Source organism: Mobula hypostoma, chromosome 6 (genome assembly GCF_963921235.1).
Source record: "Mobula hypostoma chromosome 6, sMobHyp1.1, whole genome shotgun sequence".
Lineage (NCBI taxonomy): Eukaryota > Metazoa > Chordata > Chondrichthyes > Myliobatiformes > Myliobatidae > Mobula > Mobula hypostoma.
Window position 1 is genome coordinate 177,691,542 of NC_086102.1, and position 25,869 is coordinate 177,717,410.

At 43.5% G+C, this 25,869-nt stretch overlaps 1 protein-coding gene across 1 annotated transcript in view; it reads right to left on the reverse strand.

Moving 5' to 3' along the window:
• Positions 1 to 25,869, reverse strand: part of LOC134348797 (adenylate cyclase type 10-like) — a 140,599-nt gene that overhangs the window by 25,933 nt on the left and 88,797 nt on the right. Inside the window, exons 24-28 of the mRNA XM_063052600.1 lie at positions 19,341 to 19,481; positions 17,296 to 17,471; positions 13,578 to 13,734; positions 7,719 to 7,923; positions 7,509 to 7,605 (exon numbers count right to left, since the gene is read on the reverse strand). Of these exons, the coding sequence (XP_062908670.1) occupies positions 7,509 to 7,605; positions 7,719 to 7,923; positions 13,578 to 13,734; positions 17,296 to 17,471; positions 19,341 to 19,481 (776 nt within the window). The remainder of the gene's footprint in view (positions 1 to 7,508; positions 7,606 to 7,718; positions 7,924 to 13,577; positions 13,735 to 17,295; positions 17,472 to 19,340; positions 19,482 to 25,869) is intronic.

A 25,869-nucleotide genomic window follows, 5' to 3' on the forward strand; every position in this document is an offset into this window, starting at 1 on the left:
ACGTGCTGATCCATGCCCAAAGCTCACTGGCCTTTCCTACAACATTCCTTGCACTGAAATATATGCAGTTCAGAACATTACGTTTTTATTCCTGACTTTGTCTGTAGGTTTAACAACATCTTTCTCCACAACCATCGGAACAATCAGTTCTGGCACTCTGGTTCCCATCCCTCTGCTACTGTAATTTATACCCCCTCCCAGTGCAGCACTAGCAAACCTTCCTGCTAGGATAACAGTCCCCCTCTAGTTAAGCTGCAAACTGTCCCTTCTGTACTGGTCCCACCTTCTACCTCTTTGTCAGGCCAGAAGTACAATCTGCTAATGCACAGAACATGCTCTACCTTTTCCCAACCTTTTTTTGTAAAGCCATGGGCCAATACCATTAAGCAAGGAGTTTGTGAACCTCAGGTTTGAAATCCCTGATCTACATAATGGATATTAGAATTACAGTAAAACCATGTTAGGTCTGAAGTCATAGAAGAAGCAAGAACTTAACTATTCAGTCTCTTGCCATTGTGAGATCATCATCATTACTGTGGTGTCTGTGGTGGCCAGTGCTGTCATGTTTGCTGTTGTGTGCTGGGGCAGCAGGCTGAGGGTACCAGACACCAACAGAATCAATAAACTCATTCGTAAGGCCAGTGATGTTGTGGGGATGGAACTGGACTCTCTCACAGTGGTGTCTGAAAAGAGGATGCTGTCCAAGTTGCATGCCATCTTGGACAATGTCTCCCATCCACTACATAATGTACTGGTTGGGCACAGGAGTACATTCAGCCAGAGACTCATTCCACCGAGATGCAACACAGAGTGTCATAGAAAGTCATTCCTGCCTGTGGCCATCAAACTTTACAACTCCTCCCTTGGAGGGTCAGACACCCGGAGCCAATAGGCTGGTCATGGACATTTCATAATTTACTGGCATAATTTACATATCACTATTTAACTATTTATGGTTTTATTACTATTTATTATTTATGGTGCAACTGTAACGAAAACCAATTTCCTCCGGGATCAATAAAGTATGACTATGACTATTATGTGTCACATCATGCCATTGGCAATCATGATCTCATGACCATGATTGTTCTTGGCAAATTTTTCTACAGATGTGGTTTGCCATTGCCTTCTTCTGGGCAGTGTTTTTACAAGATGGGTGAGACCAGCCATTATCAATACTCTTCAGAGATTGTCTGCTTGGCATCAGAGGTGGCAGAACCAGGACTAGTGGTGTGCAGCAACTGCTCAGACGACCATCCACCACCTGCTCCCTTGGCTTCACTTGACCCTGGTCGGGGGGCTAAGCAGGTGCTACACCTTGCCCAAGGGTGACCTGCACGCTAGCGGAGGGAAGGTGCATCTTACACTTCCTTACCTCCACCCAACTACCTTAATTGTAGGGACTTTAATTTGGCCAAATTAGGTCATAGTTGCTTGAGAAGCAAATGGATGACAGGATACATTTACCTTCAAAGGCCAAGGATCATATTAATGTCAGAAGAGTCGGATGTTTCTAATTTGAGACCACAAACAAAAAAAGAAAAGGATTTAACATAAAAATGGACAAGACTGGAGGCATACTGGAAGATTCCAAGTGTCATTTCATTAGCCAAATTGCTGATAGTGGCTCAGTTAAGGACCAACATTTCACCTTTTCTAAGCCCTTCCCCAATTGGGGTGGGCAGTGCGGTCCCTAAGTAGGGCTGGTCAGTCGCATGGGTCTGCCGAAAACAGCTGCCACTCTTCCCAGCTGCTAGTGATCAAATACCCTGTGCTGCTGCCATGCAGGGTTCTGATTAGGAGTTCCCAGTCCATTCGTACTTGCTCCCATTGCCAGATGCCTCATCACCGTCAGACTTCAACCATATGTGAGGTCCAAGTATTGTTCACCGTGGTCAGGGGTGGGGACCTATGCACGGAAGATCTTAAAGTGCCACAGCGGGTGCGCCATTCCCCAGTAGCACTATCTTCACCATGTTGAGGTAAATCCCGATGGCAAGGGTGATCCCAGGACAACCGGTCCCACATCTTGGGTGCAGGAGGCTTCCGGGTCCTTTGTCTGCTAAGGCCCGCCTATTGCGCGCCGCCCGCGCATTGCCTTTCTGTCAGGGTGTTCTCCCTTAGCCTTGTCTCAACAGACTTACTACAAGGCAGTCGGGCTATTTGCCCATAGCTGGGGCAGTGGTTGACGGGCACCAGGGCATGTCCACACAGTGGTGGGCTTGCCCGCCACGTCTCTGGGGCCCACTGCTGCTCCGAGATCCCCTGTAGTTTAGCCTGGGACTGTAAGATACCCAGTTTCCATGTGTGGCCCCAAGGAGGCACTGCAGGAGTCTTGGTGGTGGAGAGGCTCTGTACTGGCAGGAGGAGGCTTACCCACTCGGTTCCTCTTTTCACCCTTTATTAAGAAGACTAGCCAGCGGCAATAGCTGTAAGCAGAGAGTAGCAAGCGGAGAGCACTATGCGGTATACAGCATGCACTAACTACAAGCACTACTACACTACTGCACTAGACACTTCACACACACACACACACACACTAGAGGCCGGTGATAGAGCAGCATCAGGACTGGTCTTCAAGGCGGATGGTCCCGAGTTCGAATCCGGCCGGTCCCAACCTACTTTCGTATCTTGCCATGAAAACCCTACGGACAACTACACTATCCACCAAGTCGCCAGGGCTCGACGATGAGTCGATGGCACTGAACAATAACAACAGAGACAGAATGCATGACCAAACAACAGGAATTCTGCAGATGCTGGAAATTCAAGCAACACACATAAAAGTTGCTGGTGAACGCAGCAGGCCAGGCAGCATCTCTAGGAAGAGGTACAGTCGACGTTTGGGGCCGAGACCCTTCGTCAGGACTAACTGAAGGAAGAGTGAGTAGAGGATTTGAAAGTTGGAGGGGGAAGGGGAGATCCAAAATGATAGGAGAAGACAGGAGGGGGAGGGATGGAGCCAAGAGCTGGACAGGTGATAGGCAAAAGGGATACGAGAGGATCATGGGACAGGAGGTCCGGGAAGAAAGACAAGGGGGGGGGGACCCAGAGGATGAGCAAGGGGTATATTCAGAGGGACAGAGGGAGAAAAAGGAGAGTGAGAGAAAGAATGTGTGCATAAAAATGAGTAACAGATGGGGTACGAGGGGGAGGTGGGGCCTTAGCGGAAGTTAGAGAAGTCGATGTTCATGCCATCAGGTTGGAGGCTACCCAGACGGAATATAAGGTGTTGTTCCTCCAACCTGAGTGTGGCTTCATCTTTACAGTAGAGGAGGCCGTGGATAGACATGTCAGAATGGGAATGGGATGTGGAATTAAAATGTGTGGCCACTGGGTGCATGACCAGTCCAGTGTTGGTGCACTATTGGCATGAAGATGGAAAACACTTGTTTCCCATTCAGAATCCAGAATTTACACATTTTGCACGTCTACGGAGGTAGATCTCAAACCTAGAGCAACACACAACAGGAGATCAGGCAGGACCTATGGAGGGTAATGGACAATTGAAATTTCAGGTTGACACCCTTCACCTGGAGGTAAATGCCAGGAGTTCCTTTGCAGAGTTGCAGGCATTTTAACAAAAACTAAAATTTTGAATTGCTTGGGCTCCGTGATTCCCATTCTCACTCGCAGCATTCCAAAAATCTCAAGTCAGAGTGTGGGGGAATACTCTCAAGTTTGCCTGAACGAGCGCAGTTTCAACAATACTCCAAAAACTTAATGCAATCGCGGACACAGTGGCTCGCTTGGCTGGTACCCCATCCACCACCTTAAACATTCACTCTGCTCGGCAGTGGGCACAGTTGCTGCAATATGTTCTATTTATAAAATGTACCACATCTATTTGCCTGGCTCCTTTGACAATACCTCTCAAGCACTACACAGATTCACAAAGGTGGTTATTGAACTTAGAGGGAGACAGCACCATCTGCACCCTTCGGCCCATGAAGTACTGACCAATATAAACTGACTCCATGATCAATCTAACCCTTCCACCCTACGCTACATTTTTTCTTATATCCATCTAAGGGTCTTTTAAATGTCCCTATTGTATCACTTTCTACCACAACTGCTGGGCAGCACAATCTAAACATCCACAATCTCTATGTAAAAGAAATGTCTCTTCTATCTCCCTGAAACTTTCCTCTGCTCACTGTAAGTGGATGTCCTCTGGTATTGGCTGCTGCCACTCTGGGAAAAAGGTGCTGATTTGCCACTCTATCAATGCCTCCCATCATCCTATATTCCTCCATCAAAGCATCTCTCTTCCTCCATCACTCCAAAGAGAAAAGCCCTAGAGCGCTCATCCGCTCCTCACAAGACATATTCTCTAATCCAGACAACATCCAGGTAAACTCTCCTGCACCATCATCAGAGCTGCCCCATCCTTCCATAAAATGATGAACAGAACCAAGCAGAGTACTCTTAACATCAGCAACTTATCACCACCACTCAAGCAGTTTGAGACAGGCTGGCTTAAGAGCAAGAGTGAAAAGGTGAGTGAGAGAGAAAGAGCAAAGAAAAAAGAGAAGGGTGGGGGAGAGGGAGATAGAGGGGATTAAGGGAGAGGGGGAAGAGGGGGGAGAGTGGAGGGGTAGAGAGGGCGGAAGAGGGAGAGAGAGAGGGGGCGGGAGGACGAGACAGAGGGGGCGGGAGGGCGAGACAGAGAGGGCAGAAGGGGGAGGGGAGCGGAAGGGAGGGGGGGCAGAAGGGAGAGAGAGAGAGGTGGGGGGCGGAAGGGAGAGAGAGAGGTGGGGGGTGGAAGGGAGAAAGGGGGGGCGGAAGGGGGAGAGAGAGAGAGAGAGAGAGAGGACGGAAGGGGGAGGGGGGCAGAAAGGAGAGAGCGAGTGCAGAAGGGAGAGAGAGAGAGAGAGAGAGGACGGAAGGAAGGGGCAGAAGGGAGAGAGAGGGGGCGGAAAGGAGATAGAGAGAGGGCAGAAAGGAGATAGAGAGAGGGCGGAAGGGAGGGGGGCAGAAGGGGGGGCGGAGGGAGGGGGGGCTGAAGGGAGAGAGAGAGAGAGAGGGCAGAAGGGAGAGGGAGGGGGAGGCGGAAGGGGGAGAGGGAGAGAGAGAGAGAGAGAGAGAGAGAGAGAGAGAGAGAGCGAGCGAGCGCGAGCGCGCAGAAGGGAGGGGGGCGGAAGGGAGGGAGAGAGTGCAGAAGGGAGAGAGAGAGAGGACGGAGGGGGGCGGAAGGGAGAGTGGGGGGCGGAAGGGAGAGAGAGGGGGCGGAAGGGAGAGAGAGAGGGCAGAAAGGAGATAGAGAGAGGGCGGAAGGGAGGGGGCAGAAGGGAGGGGGGCGGAAGGGAGGGAGGGGCGGAAGGGCGAGAGAGAGAGAGGGCAGAAGGGCGAGAGAGAGAGAGGGGGAGGAAGGGCGAGAGAGAGAGGGGGCGGAAGGGGGAGAGAGAGAGGGGGCGGAAGGGGGAGAGAGAGAGGGGGCGGAAGGGGGAGAGAGAGAGGGGGCGGAAGGGGGGAGAGAGAGAGGTGGGGGGCGGAAGGGAGAGAGAGAGGTGGGGGGTGGAAGGGAGAAAGGGGGGGCGGAAGGGGGGGCGGAAGGGGGAGAGAGAGAGAGAGAGAGAGAGAGGACGGAAGGGGGAGGGGGGCAGAAAGGAGAGAGCGAGTGCAGAAGGGAGAGAGAGAGAGAGAGGACGGAAGGAAGGGGCAGAAGGGAGAGAGAGGGGGCGGAAAGGAGATAGAGAGAGGGCAGAAAGGAGATAGAGAGAGGGCGGAAGGGAGGGGGGCAGAAGGGGGGGCGGAGGTAGGGGGGGGCTGAAGGGAGAGAGAGAGAGAGGGCAGAAGGGAGAGGGAGGGGGAGAGGGAGAGAGAGAGAGAGAGAGAGAGAGAGGGAGAGAGAGAGAGAGAGAGAGAGAGAGAGAGAGAGAGAGAGCGAGCGAGCGCGAGCGCGCAGAAGGGAGGGGGGCGGAAGGGAGGGAGAGAGTGCAGAAGGGAGAGAGAGAGAGGACGGAGGGGGGCGGAAGGGAGAGTGGGGGGCGGAAGGGAGAGAGAGGGGGCGGAAGGGAGAGAGAGGGGGCAGAAAGGAGATAGAGAGAGGGCGGAAGGGAGGGGGCAGAAGGGAGGGGGGCGGAAGGGAGGGAGGGGCGGAAGGGAGAGAGAGAGAGAGAGAGAGAGGGCAGAAGGGCGAGAGAGAGAGAGGGGGAGGAAGGGCGAGAGAGAGAGGGGGCGGAAGGGGGAGAGAGAGAGGGGGCGGAAGGGGGGAGAGAGAGAGGGGGCGGAAGGGGGGAGAGAGAGAGGGGGCGGAAGGGGGGAGAGAGAGGGGGCGGAAGGGGGGAGAGAGAGGGGGGGCGGAAGGGGGGAGAGAGAGAGAGAGAGAGAGGACACAAAAGGGAGAGAGAGAGGGGGGCAGAAGGGAGAGAGAGAGGGGGGCAGAAGGGGGAGAGAGAGAGAGAGGGAGGGGCGGAAGGGGGAGAGGGGGGGCGGAAGGGGGAGACAGAGAGGGGGCGGAAGGGCGAGAGAGAGAGGGGGCGGAAGGGAGAGAGAGAGGGGGAAGAGGGGGGGAGGGGCGGAAGGGGAGAGGGGGGGGGGCGGAAGGGGGAGACAGAGAGGGGGGAAGGGGAGAGAGGGGGAAGGGGAGAGAGGGGGGAAGGGGAGAGAGGGGGAAGGGGAGAGAGGGGGAAGGGGAGAGAGGGGGAAGGGGAGAGAGGGGGAAGGGGAGAGAGGGGGAGAGAGGGGGAGAGAGGGGGAAGGGGAGAGAGGGGGAAGGGGAGAGAGGGGGAAGGGGAGAGAGGGGGAAGGGGAGAGAGGGGGAAGGGGAGAGAGGGGGGAAGGGGAGAGAGGGGGGAAGGGGAGAGAGGGGGAAGGGGAGAGAGGGGGAAGGGGAGAGAGGGGGAAGGGGAGAGAGGGGGAAGGGGAGAGAGGGGGAAGGGGAGAGAGGGGGGCGCGGAAGGGGAGAGAGAGAGGGGGGGCAGAAGGGGGGAGAGAGAGAGAGAGAGAGAGGGGCAGAAGGGGGGAGAGAGAGAGGGGGCAGAAGGGGGGAGAAAGAGAGAGGGGTGCGGAAGGGGGAGAGAGAGAGAGGGGGGTGGAAGGGGGGAGAGAGAGAGGGGGTGGAAGGGGGGGAGAGAGAGGGGGTGGAAGGGGGGGAGAGAGAGAGGGGGCGGGTGGAGAGAGAGAGAGGGGGGTGGAAGGGTGGGGGGGGCGGAAGGGTGAGGGGGAGAGAGAGGGGGGGGGCGGAAGGGTGGGGGGAGAGAGAGGGGGGGCGGAAGGGTGGGGGGAGAGAGAGGGTGAGAGAGGGTGAGAGAAAGGGAGAGAGAGAAAGCAAGAGATAGAGCAAGTGAGCTGGTGTGAGAAAAAGAATGAGAAAAAGAGAGAGAAAAAGAGAAAGGAGAGAGAGAGGATGTTAGATAAAAATTAAGTAAAAATAAATAGACCAATATATACACACACACGTGATCAGGATTTATTACAAAAATGTTAACTGATTTTGAATTTGATTTTCCAATTACTGTTTAGGCATGCAAAGTTCTTAACTTATTGAAGAAGAATAAGATTACCTGCCTGTAAAGAGAAAGGCTTTGGCCAGAATAGGAATTATGAAAACATCCAAATTGGGTTTATTTAATATTCCAGCAATTTTATGTGCCTGGCGTCCTTAAAAATCCAAAGAAACATGGTCAGACTTCCAGGAAATTTACATAAGCAACAGTGAGTCAGTAGTTTTGTATGCTATCAGCATCAGTAATAACAGTGTTTACTATACGTACCATATTCGATAGATTCAGCAAGTTGTCCAACACAGAGCTTTATTTCTGAAACTGCACACACTAGACGACCAATTGTCAATACTCCATCCTGGTTTTTGTCAAGAGATAAACACTTCCGTAGGACTACAATTTGCATTTTAGTGCTCTTCTCTCTCAATCCCAATAATTGGTAACAGCGGAAAGCATCTATATAGGCATTAATTATCTATGGAATACAAATGAACAAAAACTGATCAGAAAAGTGTGATTGGAGTTTCTACACAGTTGCATCATTTCTACTGAGTACAACCCACCCATAAATTGTCATTAATGCTGAATGGATTTTATGGTATGGGTCGAGGTCTTATTCATTGGCTTCAAAATGGAATGAATTTCCAAAAGAAGAGTAAATGTATTGAGACCACTAAAAGTGTGTTTAAGAAATTTCAGATGAGTGAATTAAAAAATTTTAATGAGCTAGCTTTAAAACGTTGCTTTGGAAGAAGGCCTTGTGTATAAACCACCTGTTCATCGGATGAGTTCATCACGGTTGTGCATTATCTGTAACTCCACCTGCAGGCCTTTGGTGAGGTTTCAAGAATTCTTTTTAGTTAGAACATAAAAAGAACAAAAATACAAGCACGAGCAGGATATTCGGCTCCTCATGCCCATTTTCCCCACGTTATCAGATCAAGGCTAATCTTTTACTTCAGGTGCACACTCCCAACTAATCCCATATACCTCGATCCACTTAATATCCAAGCACATTTACTATATATGTGAATAATTTTATATAAATAGGAACACTTCAAAAGCTTTTTAATTATTTTTCTTTATCCGTGGCTCTGCATACTTTTTAAAATACCTTTCTTGCAACTTAAAATCATTATTATTTAGACAGTGCACTAACATTATGATGAAAAATGTTAGCACTTCTTCCCTTAAACCAAATTTCAGTTTTTTTAATTAATTTTCACCGGGTTATAATTTAAATGCAAGGAGGAAATTTTTAAAGCAGTTTTTTCCTTGAAATTATCTTTTAAAATGATTTCTGTAGGAGTAGCGGATGCCAAATTCAGCTTTTAATGATATGTAAATACGTTTTTTTGGAAACTCAGAAGGAAGCAGAGAACATGTTTTAAAACGGAAACCATTTTGCTGAAAGAAAAATCTCTTGCAATAAAATCATTTCAGCTGCATTAAACAAACTTAATTTCTAAATAATTTATGGAATACTTTTCAAAGCCTTATTTTCAAATTTATTTTTAAGTACTGCTGATTGCACATGTTGGCAGGTTTAATGTTCATGTAAATGAGTTTCAGTAGAAGTGAGAAATATCAGTTTTAAAAGCACTGGATTTTTGGACGATTGTACCCCAAGTCTAAATTCCACTAGGTTTAAATAATTAAACCATTAGAAATACAGGCTAAAGAATATACTTTTAAATATACATTTCATTTGCTTTGTAAGTATAAACCATTACATTACAATTATAAAACTGTTGAAAATCATATGTGACAATATGTGAATAAGTTAGTTCTGAGAAAGTTAGGATGGGGTCCACATCCAAAAGGTTTCTGCCCATTTTTTTTTTATTTTAATAGTTTTTCTGGATTCAGATCAGAGACAGCACTGCTTTGGCTCACCTTTCATCAGCTCCCACATGCAAATTAGATGGATGTCATACGGAACCAGATGTCCCATCATTTGATCCCATGGAACATTTCCGTCAGCGTTACTTACAGCAGATAAACAAGGGATAACTTTGCCAGGAGCAGATCAGACAGGTGGAAGTGATCCATTTAAAGGGGCCCACTGGTTGGATTTCTTTTACTGTATTCGTATCTGGAAAACCACTGACCTGAACCTAAAACGAACACTGTGACTTTGTGATTACCATTAGGTTTTAGCCTCCAAATACAGAAAGAGAATATGATGCCTTTATGTCATCCTGCTGTTTTAAACAACCTAAATGGAGTAGGAGGTCCAAAGGGCTCTGTAGAAAGGAAAGATGAGACTAACTAATTATTACCTTTAGAACTGAATCTACAGTGGCATGCAAAAGTTTGGGCACCCCTGGTCAAAATTTCTGTTACTGTGGATAGCTAAGCGAGTAAAAGATGAACTGATTTCCAAAAGGCATAAAGTTAAAGATGACACATTTCTTTAATATTTTAAGCAAGAAAACTTCTTTATTTCCATCTTTTACAGTTTCAAAACAACAAAAAAGGAAAAGGGCCTGAAGTAAAATTTAGGCACCCTGCATGGCAGTACTTAGTAACACCCCCTTTGGCAAGTATCACAGCTTGAAAACACTTCTTGTAGCCAGCTAAGAGTCTTTCAATTCTTGTTTGGGGAATTTTCGCCCATTCTTCCTTGCAAAAGGCTTCTAGTTCTGTGAGATTCTTGGGCCGTCTTGCACGCACTGCTCTTTTGAGGTCTATCCACAGATTCTCAATGATATTTAGATCAGGGGACTGTGAGGGCAATGGCAAAACCTTCAACTTGTGCCTCTTGAGGTAGTCCATTGTAGATTTTGAGGTGTGTTTAGGATCATTATCCTGTTGTAGAAGCCATCCTCTTTTCATCTTCGGCATTTTTACAGACGGTGTGATGTTTGCTTCCAGAATTTGCTGGTATTTAATTGAATTCATTCTTCCCTCTACCGGTAAATGTTCCCCCTGCCACTGGCTGAAACACAAGCCCAAAGCATGATTGATCCACCCCCGTGCTTAACAGTTGGAGAGGTGTTCTTTTCATGAAATTCTGCACCCTTTTTTCTCCAAACATACCTTTGCTCATTGCAGCCAAAAAATTATATTCAAAAGGTTCAAAGGAACATTTAAACAAGCTTGATGCATTTTGGAAACAAGTCCCGTGGACTGATGAAGTTAAAATAGAACTTTTTGGCATGGGGGTGGATCGATCATGCTTTGGGCTTGTGTTGCAGCCAGTGGCACGGGAAACATTTACTGGTAGAGGGAAGGATGAATTCAATTAAATACCAGCAAATTCTAGAAGCAAACATCACACCATCTGTAAAAATGCCAAAGATGAAAAGAGGATGGCTTCTACAACAGGATAATGAACCTAAACACACCTCAAAGTCCACAATGGACTACCTCAAGAGGCACAAGCTGAAGGTTTTGCCATGGCCCTCACAGTCCCCCGACCTAAACATCATCGAGAATCTGTGGATAGACCTCAAAAGAGCAGTGCACGCAAGACAGCCCAAGAATCTCATAGAACTAGAAGCCTTTTGCAAGAAAGAATGGGCAAAAATCCCCCAAACAAGAATTGAAAGACTCTCAGCTGGCTAAAAAACACGTTTACAAGCTGTGATACTTGCCAAAGGGGGTGTTACTAAGTACTACCATGCAGGGTGCCCAAACTTTTGCTTCGAGCCGTTTTCCTTTTTTTGTTATTTTGAAACTGTAAAAGATGGAAATGAAAAAGTTTTCTTGCTTAAGATATTAAATAAATGTGTCACCTTTAACTTTATGCCTTTTGGAAATCAGTTCATCATTTACCCGCTTAGCTATCCACAGTAACAGAAATTTTGACCAGGGGTGCCCAAACTTTTGCATGCCACTGTATAAGCTTAGGAGTAGCTGAATGAGATTTACAGGGAGATGTTGTTTCCTGCTTGGCACTGCTGCCACACCTCCAACAGTGCCCATAGGTCAACAAATTAAGCCCCATCAACATGGACTTACTGAGAAATTTCAGAAAGAATAGCCCCCTGTATACAATCTCATAACACGAAGAAAGAAACTAAACAGCACTCAGAACATCTTTGAAAATTAGCACAGGTCTAAGCTTTAAACTACTGATTCTTTCCTCACTGCAACTACCATCTGTGGCAAGCTCCAATTTTGCCGCAACATTTTCCTGAGCACATCATCAGCATCATAGGAAACGATGTATTTAAGAGATGATTTCTTGGTATCAGGAAATTTCATCAAAATATGTTCATGCCTCTTGGCGTTCATGAAGTTTCCAAGAGGATCAATGGCAGAACAAGTTCTTGGGACTTATCTCTGCTCCACCATTCAAGTAGGTCCTTGGTTAATTTTTAACCTCAACAACACATTCGTGTACTAAGTCATGCCCTTGATTTCCTTTTCACTTTGAATATACTCAGCAACTGAGCCTCTACAAAACTCATGATTGGATAATTCCAAGGATTCTCTACCCTATGGATGAGCAAATTTCTTCTTACCTCAATTCCAAAAGGCAACAACATGTTGAGCCCGTGATCCTTGTTATGAGACCCTCCCATCCAGTAGAAACATCAACGCTACATCTACATGACACAGACCAGTAAAAATCTTGTATATTTCAATGAAGTTATCACTTGTTTTTCTAAACCTGAGCCTGTAGGCCTGATCTATTTAATCGCCCCTCACAATAAAAGCCCTGGAAGCAATCTATTACAACTTCATAACACCCTCTCTGTTAGAAAGGCTTCCTTATTCAGACAGAGAGCCCAGACAAGCAACCCATATTCTAGACATAATCTCACCAGGACCCTCTATCAAGGCTTTGGATTGCTAACATTTTCTGTCATTCATTCTTTGGGTGTTTTTTTGGATGTTTGTGAAGAGTAAAAATTTCAGGTTGTATAGTGTATGCATTCTCTGATATTAAATTGAAACATTGAACCAAGAGACAAGAATGGAATAGATCAGTAGGGGAAAACATTCTTCACATATAGTCAATACCATTTTCCCCTCTAATTATTTTTGATCAAGAAATAATATCGTTCCTCTTTCTCACAATAATTTTCTCCTTCCGTTTCTGCTCCACCTTTATTGTGTTGTTATCGCAGTTGTGCGCAGAGGAGTGGCACGAGGTCAGAATGACTGACAAATTCCAAAACTGGGGTGGACCTATTTCGACAATTTTTGAACCTCTGCCACTTGTCTGAGAAATTAGATGCATCAGTGCCTTATGTATGACTTTATGTAAGATATACATAAAATATATAATGAACATATTCTAGGCCTCTACTCACTGGAATTCAGAAGAATGAGGGGGAACATTGAAACCTATTGAATGTTGAAAGGCCTAGATAGAGAGGATGTTTCCTCTGGTGGGAGAGTCTAAGACCAGAGGACACAGCCTCAGAATAGAGGTGCATCCTTTTAGAATGATGGGGACTTTCTTAAGCCAGAGAGTGGTGAATCTGTGGAATTTGTTGCCACAGGCAGCTGTGGAGGCCAAGTCATTAAGTATATTTTAAGCAGAGGTTGATAGATTCTAGATTAGTGAGGGCATGAAGTGATACGGGGAGAAGGCAGGAGATTGGGGCCCGGAGGAAAAATGGATCAGCCATGTTGAAATGGCGAATCAGGCTAGATGGGCCAAATGGCCTAATACTACCTCCAATATCTTATGGTCTTGTTTTCACAAAGTTCCAATGACTATGTCAATAAAAAACTTTTATCAGAAGGTAGAGCATATGACCTGCTTGGCAACCAGGAAATTGTTGCCACCATAATTTGCTGTATGCCTTAAAATCATGCAAGAAAAACCACCTTAACCTCTCTGGGAAATATGCTCCTGATCTGCTATTCAATATGCTGCAGAGCAGAAAGCAAATTCTGGTTGGGACTTCATGATGACAAGTTGAGGTCTTGCTCCACCATCATCACTGGTTCCCTGGCAGTTCAGCTATAGGGGTTGGGATTTCCTCTTTTGTTTTTATTACAGGGGATTAACAATATTCTGTAATAAATGATTGTACTGTCAGCAACAGTTCACTTTCAGAGATCTTCACAGTAAAAATCAGTCATATGTTATTGAAAAAAATACATAATTAATTGTAATTAATATTTTAGCATATTGAGAAGACCACCTTAGCAGATGAAACAAACCTGAAATTCACTCTTAGAATCTTCAGCACAGTTCATTTCCATTAATATCGTCAGCAATGCAGGCAATTTGCAATGAAAGTTCTTTTTAAGACAGAATGTCTGCCATAAGTATGACAGGCAATGAATCTGCTGATAAACAACAGGCGAGGTGTCATCACTGCAAAAAGAGGACAGATAATAAATTCAAACGTTATTAACAAGAAACGGAATACATTGTTTTATTCTAATATTGTCATAGTAAAATTTCCGATAAAAATGTATGACGGAGAGCACTCGGTAGACGCACTGTTTACAAACATGCATTCGCGCACACGCGCGCGCACACACACACACACACACACGCAAACAGTGCCTTGTCATCGCGTTGAGAAAACGCACTTCAGTGTCTTCCGCTGTATATTCTCAGAATGGGTCCTCAACCGAGCTGATGTGCTCGGGATGGCTTTATAAAGCCATGAGATTCATTAATAATGTGATTTTCAATCCTACCATATAGTCTGCAGTATGAGAAGTCTTACTTACATGCCTAGAGAAACCAAGACCAAATATATGTAGCATTTCTCTGACATACAAGTTCTAAATAGTTGCATGCTTCCAATTACTTTGAATACAAAAACTTGAAGTAAATTATTATCAAAGCATGTATGTCATATAGAAGTCTCAGATTCATCTTCCCACAGAGAGCCACGAAACAGTAAGTAAAACAATTGTGGAAGTGGAAAAAAAATTAGGAGCAAAAAACAGAATATAAAACACTCAATCACAAGATTATCAGAAGGATCCAGTCATAATCAGTCCAGCTCATTTCAACCTAACCCAGCACTGTGTCTTCGTTATCTGTAGACCGCAGGTCCTGTCTGCCCTGGTCAAAACTGCACAAAAATATACCAAAAGAAGGACCAACCAGAAACACATCTTAACATGAACCCACAATCCATGTCGATTAAACCCTGTCCAAGGCCCAGGACTCCAGCACCATTGGGTGAGAGGGTGAGGGTGAGGGGGAATCTATTCATAAGCAGACACCCTCCTCCAGCAGGAATAGATAAAAGGGCACAAGTGCCTGATGGCCTCATGACCTTCTCTTTAGTGCACCCCAAAAAGTCTTCCTGCTTTATTAGGTTTATGCCTCACTTACACAAGGAATAATTAATAATTTTAGATACATCTTTACAGAAGAATCAATGCCTAATGTAGTTGTAACTCTTCCACAATGAGAACTGCCATTCTTGGGTGCAAGCTATTTACTTATTGGCTTTCAGGAGGTGCCACAGGTCGCATCCTCCAGTGTGAAGAGCAAGAGTTAAGAACTTCAGCATGAGCCATCTGGCTAATAAGTGTAGTTCTCATATGCCCTTAGTCAACAGGATATAATCATGCATGTTTTGACCTCTCAGCAACTATGTTTCCTCTTCCAAATCTGGATGTAGCATGGACTCCCCCCTCCCCCCCACCAATGAACTGTGCCTTTTCCAGCTTGGTCATTTCAAATACCAGCAAGGAGTAGGGATGTCTCAAGAAAGGATATTGGGAATAGAAGTCTCACAACACACACAAAATGCTCAGAAGCCCAGGCAGCATCTATGGAAAAGAGTAAGCAGTCGATATTTTGGGCTGAGATCCTTTATCAGGACTGGAAAGAAAGGGAAGTCAGGATAAGGATGTGGGGGAGGGGAGGGAGGAGGACAGGGTTGCAGGTGGTAGGTGAAACTGGGAGGGGGGAAGAATTAAAGTAAAGATCTGGGAAGTTGATTGTTGAAAGAGATGAAGGGTTGGAGAAGGGGCAATCTGACAGGAGAGGATAGAAGACCATGGAAGAAAGAGAAGGGGGAGAAGTACCAGAGGGAGGTGATAGGTAGGTAAGGAGATAAGGTGAAGGAGGGAAGCAGGAATGGGGAATAGTGAAGGGGGGGCAATTACAGGAAGTTCAAGAAATCAATGTTCGTGACACATTTATCTTACAACATATATAATCTTAAACAGCAAAAATAAAAATACAAATAAGCAATGAAAACCAAAAAAAAAAGACTTATGAGAGACTGCATTTCCAAAAATTCTTTTTTGGAGCCAACAGGGCATGTAAGCAAGACTTCTCATACTGCAGGCTATATGTTAGGATTGTAAATAACATCATTAATGAATGTAAACATTGCAGCTTAAGTGCAAATGGTGGGATTTCTGCGACAGCGGCTTCAGCTTTTATTTTGTGGTCAGTTACATAGGCTGAGTAAAAACATCTTTTACAGTGTATTGCTATAATGTCTAGTGTGCACTTTAGAGAAAAGAAAATGTCTCTTTGCATATGATGATGCAAGAAAATAAAAGAACAAGGAATCCATAGCTTCTTAGCTATACAAATGTGTAAATGATTCATGGTAGTAAGGAGGCAAATAAACTTTTGAAAGAGGACAAAGACTACATCATCCTATCTTTGAAAGGAGGCCATTGATTGGCTTATGAAATTGAACTAAACAAAATGACCAATTTCTTATGGTTTTTTGGAATAAGCATTGGGCATAACATTAGATAGCTCTGTTTAAAAATCTCAACACACATGAAAGCAATCCTTAACTTATGGTTTAGTGTGATGATATTTATACCTATCTGTTGTTACTCCACTTTTTCTAAAAAAAAAATTAATTGCATTAGTCTCGTCAAACAAGATCACATCACAATTCTGGGGTTGATACTCTTTCATCGGGTCACATACAGCAGGTTCAAACACTGATACTCTAGAAATAAAATTTAGTGCAAGTGTAATGCAGAGTAGGATAAAAATTATTAAAACAGCAGGGAAAACACCTTTCTGATGCCCCCAGGGGTTCAGATCATGTATAATTATCCATTCTTGAAAATTCAGGTAAATTCTTTTCCTTTAAGAATGAATTTCTACCTTTTAAATAGTGACATACATTCCCCAAGGATTCCAAGGCAAATGCCTTGCAATTATGGACAAGTGACATCAGACTCTCCAAATTTAATTTTGTTTTCCTGGAGATGTCACTAATAGTATGGGCACTTCCTCCATTAAGTCCCAATATAAAAAGAGTTTATGCCAGGTGTGTCTTTGTTTCTTTGGATAATGATGTTATACACAAATCATACCTTCCTGTTAATTTACTTTACCTGCCTTTCTTCATTGAAGTTAGTTTTATCAGTCCAATTTTCTTCAGTTTGGCAAATGTTGGATACTTTGAGTTACAGCATGACATTAACCATCTCTGTGGGGCTTCCAATCTCATGATGGATCTTGTAAGTGATTTGGTCTAATTCCAGAGCAGTTGTGGAAGTGGAAATTCTATCACTGAATATTCTACTACTGACTAAGCTATTGTATTCCTCAAATATAATTGGAAATATTGAATAGCTTCCAGAGGACTGAAATTTGTATCTTGGGCAGCAGGGTAGCGTACAATACAGGCGACCTGGGTTCAATTCCCGCCACTGTTTGTATATCCTTGTCGTGATCATGTGAATTACCTCCCACAGTCCAAATATGTACTGGTTGATAAGTTAATTGGTCATTGCAAATTGTCCTGCGATTAAGCTAGGGTTAAATCGGAGGATGGCTGGGCGGTGTGGTGAATTCTGTGCTATATCTCAATAAATAAATAAATAAATAAATAAATATTTGAAATCTACAAATGCACTTGTCCATTAATGATTTCAGGCCAGGAAAATAAAAGCACTATACAAAATATATTAAAACAATTCATACTTAGTGACGTCCGATAACATATCTCTGTCACGTGGCCTCTTGGAATATTTGTATTTTTCAACAGCACATGTAATTATCTGTGCCATACAGAAATTTGGAAAATTCTTGTTCAGCAACATTAAGCCTTTCTTGAAAAGATTCTCAGCTTCATCCATATGACCAGTCTTAAATTGTACCTGAGGCAGATCAATGAATCAATGAAAAGTGAACCAGCAAGTACAATTGAGTTAGTTAATTAGCTTGATCAAGCTGAGACAAAAGTTACATTGTATGTGGAATTTTAACATACAATAAACTACCTGTATGCATAGTTATGCATAAGATCATTTTCAAACAATATTCTCCAGACAATGATGACGACTGATGTTGGTTAAGAAAATCATTACATATTATAACATGAAAATTCCTGTTTTTCTACGGATAAAGCTTGGAAGAGCTTTGAACCTTTGAAATCCTCCAAGAGGACTACAACCTTATCATAGGGTTTGGAGGTTTGCTTGCCTCAATGACTCAGAGAGCTATGTTGGCTGGAGTCAGAGCTCTATGCTTTGGCTCTTTGTAGGGTCACCTATGCTAAATAGGTCAAAGAATAGAGGCCATACTAAGAGTGGTCCACTGGTCCTCCAGGTTCAGCTCAAAGCTAACAACCCTGACTAGTAAAACAAAATTGTTACAGAAACTGCAATGAAGAATCCTTCTACATCACTGGTCTTAGTCTTGCCTTGCACAAATGAAGAATATTGTTCTCAGTCATAGGATCATAGATAAGTACAGCACAGAAACAGGCCCTTTGGCCCATCTAGTCTATGCCAAACCATTTAAACTGCCTGGTCCCATCGTCCTTCATACCCCTTCCATTCATGTACCTATCTAAACTTCTCTTAAACATTGGAATTGAGCTTGCATGCACCAATTGCACTGGCAGCTCATTTCACACTGTCATGACCCTCTGAGTGCAGCAGTTTCCCCTCATGTTTCCCTTAAACTTTTAACCTTTCACCTTAACCCATGACCTCTAGTTGTAGTCCCACCCAAACTCAGTGGAAAAAGCCTGCTAGCCTTTACCCTATCTATACCCCTCATAATGTTGAATACCTCTATCAAATCTCCCCTCAATCTTCTATGCTCTCGGGAATAAAGTTCTAAACTATCAACCTTTTCCCATAACTCAGGTACTCCAGTCCCGGCAACATCTTTGCAAATCATCGTTCCTTTGAATTTCTCTGCATCCAACCTACTTCAGCTGCTTCATCGATTAACTTTCTTTCCTTCACAAGGTTAGAAATGGCTGTGTTTGCTGACAATTGCATCATTTTCATTTTGACTCTCAGTAAACACAAAATCCCATGTCTGCATGAGCTACCATTTTTCTCATTGCTACCATAGGAGCCTGAAGGCACACACTCAGCGGCTCAGGAATAGCTTCTTGCCCTCCGCCATCAGATTTATGAATGGACATTGAACCCATGAACAATTCCGCACTACTTTTCCCTTTTTTCCTCTTTTTTGCACTGCTTACTTAATTTAACCAATTCTCACTACAATTTACAATTTTATGTATTGCATTATACTGCTGCCGCAAAACAAGAAAGTTCACACATATTCCCATGATATTAAACCGGATTCTGATTCTGGATCATCTTGAGATCTTCAATCATGAAAAGTGACAAGGCCGAGAGGTAATGTAAATAGCACACTTCCAATTATAGGGTCCTCGCCAAGGCACATACCATCATGTGGCCGAAATATTTGAATTTCATACTCAACAATACTTAGGAAAACTTTCACCCAAAGAAGCACAGCCATCCAAAAAAGTGGCTTCTTCCTGAGGGTCACCAGGATTGAGCTATAAATTCTGGCCTTCTCAGCAATCCTTACAGATTGCAAGTCAATAAAGAGCTCCTGAACTTCAGCAGAACCACAAAAAGGCAGACACTTTAATCACTTCTGAAGTTCCACTAATGATACAATAAGGAACCTGGCGAACTTTGATACAATGACGATACACAATAAATAATATACAGAAATAAAATTGTTTCTCTTACCTCTCCTTTGAGAATATAGACACAGGCTCGTTCAAAGGAACACATCTTAACATTTTTTGTAGTGTCAGCATATTCAAAGGGTGGTTTGCCTTTATGCAATAGACTAAGCATATTTTCAGCTTGTGTTATGTAAGACAGAGCCTATAAAGATAGACATGCAAATCCAGTGTAAGTATCCAACACTTCAGTCATACATCCTTGTATGCTGTTTCTTTATTTTTATGAATTATGTTTGTATTTGCATAATTACTAGAGATTCTGGAAACTGTCCTAAGCATGGTTTCTGAAAGCAGTTGATCTGTCATCCAGATTTGATGTGCATTTTTTGCTAAATGCTACTGTATTTTTACTTTATTTTGTTCAGAACCGCTTTTCTTATTAAGGAGAGCTTAAATTGCGCAGTTCTCTGCTTAACTGTGTGAATAAGCATAGCCCCTAAATATGATTTTAAGATCATACCCTTTGGAATTAATCACTCCTTACTCCCACAAATTGTGTGTGGCAACAGGAATAAACCTATCCTTCATGCCAATGGCAGATCTACTGGGAATGGCCATAGTACCACCATCCTGAAAAATTATGTTTTCCAAAGCACTTCCTGGATTTTAGGCATAGCTTGTGGGCACTGCAGGATATTGGGTATGGGAAATCTCACACATCTCCCTTTTTTGCACTACTGATTTTCCTGGCTTTAGTTGATTTCAAAGTTTAATTATTTCCTTGTAATATTTTGTATGAAACCAGTGAATTAATAGAACATTCATTTTCAGCAATTCAAAGCACAACAGATGTACTCAAATATGGGCCAGCAGATTGAGAAAATTATATCCATTATTTTATTGTATACTATGCAAGTTCTCTTTACAGCATGCAATTACATGTGCTAAGCCAAACGTGTAAACAAATAAAAAATGCACAAATCTTCAATGCACAGAGAATTAATTTGTGTTTTTTCAAACCTTTAAGTTTGCTTGCAATACAACCAAAAGAGTAGTTAGTGATGTTGATTGGGGAAACTTGCATAGTATGAATGCCAAATATGACAGCAGAGTTGAAAGTATGAGATTTGGGAGGATCATAGACAGAATTAGCTGACTCGCCTGTTTTTCATATATGTGATTTCAGATCTAGTATTAAAGGTCACATCCATAATTTTCAAAAATGATGAAGCACATGTTAAAAAAAACTGGTCATGTATAATTTCCACTGATTACATTGGACAATTACATTAACATCATGGAGAGCTTTCCTCTCGTTGTTTCTGTTTCATCTCTCCAAGTCTTAACATCGTTCTTATGATTGTTAAGGTTTTGGGGGCTGGAATTTTCATCTTAAGCATTTGATTAAATAACACACTTATTGATAAGTGGTTTGATTTTAACTTCCATTTAACAAGCTTTACCACACCCAATTTGCGTTAATTGAACAGGAAAGCAAAAGACCATGAGATCCAGGAGAAAGTGGAATTTGAGTCAAGTCTTGCTCAGTGGCAGTAAAGCAAAAGGAATGGTAACTGAAAGTTCCACTAAACAGTAGGCTCCTTGCATCTTGAAGATTACATCACTATTGGTAGAATGGTATACAAGTAGTTCAGATATTGAGGAATACAAAAAAAATGGAAGGCGTAGTGGATTTTAAACTAGAATTGCAGGGGGATGGGAACCAGAATGCCAGGACACTTAGTGGAGAGGTTGTGGAGGCAGATGTTGGTAACACTTGAGACAAAGTTAGGAATCAAAAGGTTGAGCATGGTGCGATTACTGTCCTGAGCTGCCTATATTTTAATGCAAGAAGCATCATAGGAAAGGTGGATAATAGAGCTGAAGAACAGGTAGCTGGTTTACAAACAGAGACAATGTGTAGCAAGGAGAGGCTGTTGATAGAGCACAATTGCAGTCAACAGGATATGTTGCAACATAAAAGGCAGACAAAATCAAAAAGGGTGAATACAGGATTAAAGGTGTTTTATCTGACTGTGGGCAGTCTACGGAATAAGGTAGATGAACTTCCAGCACAGTTGCGGTTTAGCAGGCATGAGGTTGTAAGCATCATTGAATCATGGCTGAAGGAAGATTATACCTGGGAGCTTAATATCCAATGAATCCATTGTATCGAAAGGACAGGCAGGAAGGCAGAGGAGGCAGTGTTGCTCTGTTCATAAAAAACGAAATCAAATCATTAGAAAGAGGTGACCTAGGGTTGGGAAGTATTGAATCATTATGGATACAGCTAAGGAACTGCAAAGGTAAAAAGACTCTGATGGGAATTATATACAGACGCCCAAACAGTGGTAAGGATGTGGCCTACAAGTTACAACTGGAGATAGAAAATGCATGCTAAATGGGCAATGTTACAATAGTCATGGGGTATTCAATATGCAGGTATATTGCGAAAATCAGGTTGGTGGGGGAATTTCTAGAATGCCTACAAGATGGCTTTTTAGAGCAGCTCGTGGTTGAGCCCACTAGGGGATCAGCAATTCTGGTTTGGGTGTTGTGCAATTAATCAGAATTGATTAGAGAGCTTAAGGTAAAAGAACCCTTTGGGGAAAATGATTATAATAAGGTTGAAATTAACCCTGAAATTTAAGAAGCAGAAGCTAAAGTCAGATGTATCAGTATTACAGTGGAGTAAAGGAATTTACAGAGGCAAGAGACAGGAGTTGGAAAGAATAAATTGGAAAAGAACACTGGCAGAGATGACAGCAGAGCAACAACAGCTGGATTTTCTGGAAGCAATTTGGAAGGCACAGGATATATACATCCCAAAGAGGAAGAAGAGTTCTAAAGGAAAGATGACACAACAGTGGTTAACAAGAGAAATCAAAGTCAAAGAGAGGGCATATAATTCAGCAAGAATTAGTGGGAAGCTTCTAAAAACCAGCAGAAAGCAACTACTAAAGTCATTAAGAAAGCAAGGATGGAATACGAAAGTAGGCTAGCCAATAATATTAAAGAGGCTACCAGAAGTTTTTTCAGATCCATAAAGTGTAAAAGCAAGGCAAGAGTGCATATCGGACCGCTGGAAAACGTTGCTGGAGAGGTAGTAATAGGGGACAACAGAATGGTGAATGAACTGAATAAGTATTTTGCATCAGTCTTCACTGTGAAAGACACTAGCAGAATGGTGGAACTTCCAGGTGTCAGGGGTCATGAAGCGTGTGAAGTTACCATAACCAGAAAGAAGGCTCTTGGGAAATTGAAAGGTCAAAGGTAGGTAAGTCTCTTGGACCAGTTGGTGTGCACCCCAGGGTTCTGAAAGAGGTGGCTGACAAGATTGTGGAGGTATTAGTCATGTTCTTTCAAGAATCATTAGATTCTAGAATGGGTCTGGAAGACTGGAAAATTGCAAATATCACTCCACTCCTCAAGAAGGGATAGAGAGCAGAAGAAAGGAGACTATAGGCCAGTTAGTCTGATCTCAGTGGCTGGAAGATGCTGGAGTCAATTACTAAAGATGAGGTCTCATGGTATTTGAAGGCACATGATAAAATAGACTGTAAGTCAGCATGGTTCCTCAAGGGAAACTCTTGCCTGACAAATCTGTTGGAATTCTTTCAAGCAATAATAAGCAGGATAGACAAAGGAAGATTAGCTGATATTGTGCACTTGGATTTTCCGAAGGCCTTTGACAAGGTGCCATACAAAGCTGTTTAACAGGCTACAAGCCCATGGTATTAAAGAAAAGATTCTAGCATGGATAAAGCAGTGGCTGATTGGCAGGAGGCAAAAAGTGTGAATAAAAGGAGCCTTTTCTGGTTGGCTGCTGGTGACTAGTAGTGTTCCACAAGGGTCTGTGTTGGGACTGATTCTTTTTACGCTACACATCAGTGATTTGGATGATGGAATTAATGGCTTTGTTGCAAAGTTTGCAGATGATACGAAGGTAGATGGAGAAGCAGATAGTTTTGAGGAAATGTAGCGGCTACAAAAGAACAGACAGATTAGGAGAATGGGCAAAGAAATGGCAGATGAAATATAGTGTCAGGATGGGTATGGTCATGCAGTTTGATAGAAGAAATGAAAGGGTTGACTATTTTCCAAATGGAGAGAAAATACAAAAAACTGAATTGGGAGACCTTGTGCAAGATTCCCTAAAGGTTAATTTGCAGTTTGAGTCTGTGGTGAGGAAGGCAAATGCAATGTCAGCATTCATTTCCAATGGAATGGAATAAAAAGCAAGGATGTAATGTTGAGACTTTATAACGACCAGTGAGACCTTATTTGAGTATCATGTGCAGTTTTTGGCCCCTTATCTTAGAAAGGATGTGCTGAAACTGGACAGGTTCAAAGTAGGTTCACGAAAATGATTCCAGAATTGAATGGCTTGTCACGTGAAGAACATTTGATGGCTTTGGACCAGTAATAACTAGAATTCAGAAGAATAATAGGTGACCTTATTGAAACCTATCGAATAGTAAAAGACCTTCATAGAGTGGATGTGGAGATGATGTTTTCTCTGGTGGGAGAGTCTAAGATCAGAGGGACAGCCTCAGAGTAGAGAGATGTCCTTTTAGAATGGAGATGGAGGAATTTCTTTAGCCAGAGAGTGGTGAATCTGTGGAATTCTTTGCCACAGGAAGCCTTGGAGGCCAGATCTTTATGTATATTTTAGCTAAAGGTTGATAGATTCTTGATTGTTCAGAGCATGAAGGGATACGAGGATAAGGCAAGAGATTGGGCCTGAGAGGGAAACTGGATCAGCCACGAGGAAATGGCCTAATTTGGCTCCTGTATTTTATGATCTTACGGTCCAAATGAAGCATATTGGAATAAATGCTCAGAGATTCCCTGCAGGTAGCAGAATAATCAGCAAAATCAAGGTGTACCAGATACAATCCTTTCTTGGCAAATGCTTAGAATATTAGACCAGGAAGGTTCTAGTTGAATTAAGACATAGAATCAGGATTGGGCCACTCAGTTCATCAGGTCTGCTTCGACATTCCATCAAGGCTGATTTATTATCCCCATTTTCCTGCCTTCTTCCCATAACCTTTGATGCCCTGAGTAATCAAGAATCCATCAACCTTTACTTAAATAAACTCAATGACTTGGACTCCACAGCCATCTTTACCAATGAATTCCACAGACTCACCAGCCTCTGGCTAAAGGAAATCCTTCTCCGCTGTTCAAAATGGATCTCCTTCTATTCTGAGGCTGTGCCCACTGGTCCTAGATTCACCCACTACAGGAAACCTCCTCTCCACCTCCACTCTGTCCAAGTCTTCCAATATTTGATACGTTTCAATGAGATTCCCCCTTATTATTCTAAACTCCAGTGAGTACAGGACCAGAGCCATCAAATGCTCCTCATATGTTAATTATTTCATTCCTAGCATAATTCTCGTAAACTTCTTCTCGACCGTCTCCAATCCCAGCTCATCTTTTAATAGATAAGGGGCCCAAAACAGTGCACAATATTCCAAGTGGGGTCTGACCAATGCCCTTTAAAGCCACAGCATTACATCCTTGGTCTTATATTCTACTCCTCTTGAAATGTATGCTAATATTGTACTTGCCTTCATTACCACTGACACAACCTGAAAGTTAAACTTTAAGGACTCCCAGGTCCACTTGCACCTCTGATTTTTGAATCTTCTCCCCATCTATAAAATATTTTCTCCATGGCGAGAAAATTCCTTCCACCAAACTACATGACATACATAGAAACATAGAAAATAGGTGCAGGAGTAGGCCATTCGGCCCTTCGAGCCTGCACCACCATTTATTATGATCATGGCTGATCATCCAACTCAGAACCCCGCCCCAGCCTTCCCTCCATATCCCCGACCCCTGTAGCCACAAGGGCCATATCTAACTCCCTCTTAAACATAGCCAATGAACTGGCCTCAACAGTTTCCTGTGGCAGAGAATTCCACAGATTCACCACTCTCTGTGTGAAGAAGTTTTTCCTAATCTCGGTCCTAAAAGGCTTCCCCTCTATCCTCAAACTGTGACCCCTCGTTCTGGACTTCCCCAACATCGGGAACAATCTTCCTGCATCTAGCCTGTCCAATCCCTTTAGGATCTTATACGTTTCAATCAGATCCCCCCTCAATCTTCTAAATTCCAACGAGTACAAGCCCAGTTCATCCAGTCTTTCTTCATATGAAAGTCCTGCCATCCCAGGAATCAATCTGGTGAACCTTCTTTGTACTCCCTCTATGGCAAAGATGTCTTTCCTCAGGTTAGGGGACCAAAACTGCACACAATACTCCAGGTGTGGTCTCACCAAGGCCTTGTACAACTGCAGTAGTACCTCCCTGCTCCTGTACTCAAATCCTCTCGCTATAAATGCCAGCATACCATTCGCCTTTTTCACCGCCTGCTGTACCTGCATGCCCACTTTCAATGACTGGTGTATAATGACACCCAGGTCTCGTTGCACCTCCCCTTTTCCTAATCGGCCACCATTCAGATAATAATCTGTTTTCCTATTTTTGCCACCAAAGTGGATAACTTCACATTTATCCACATTAAATTGCATCTGCCATGAGTTTGCCCACTCACCCAACCTATCCAAGTCACCC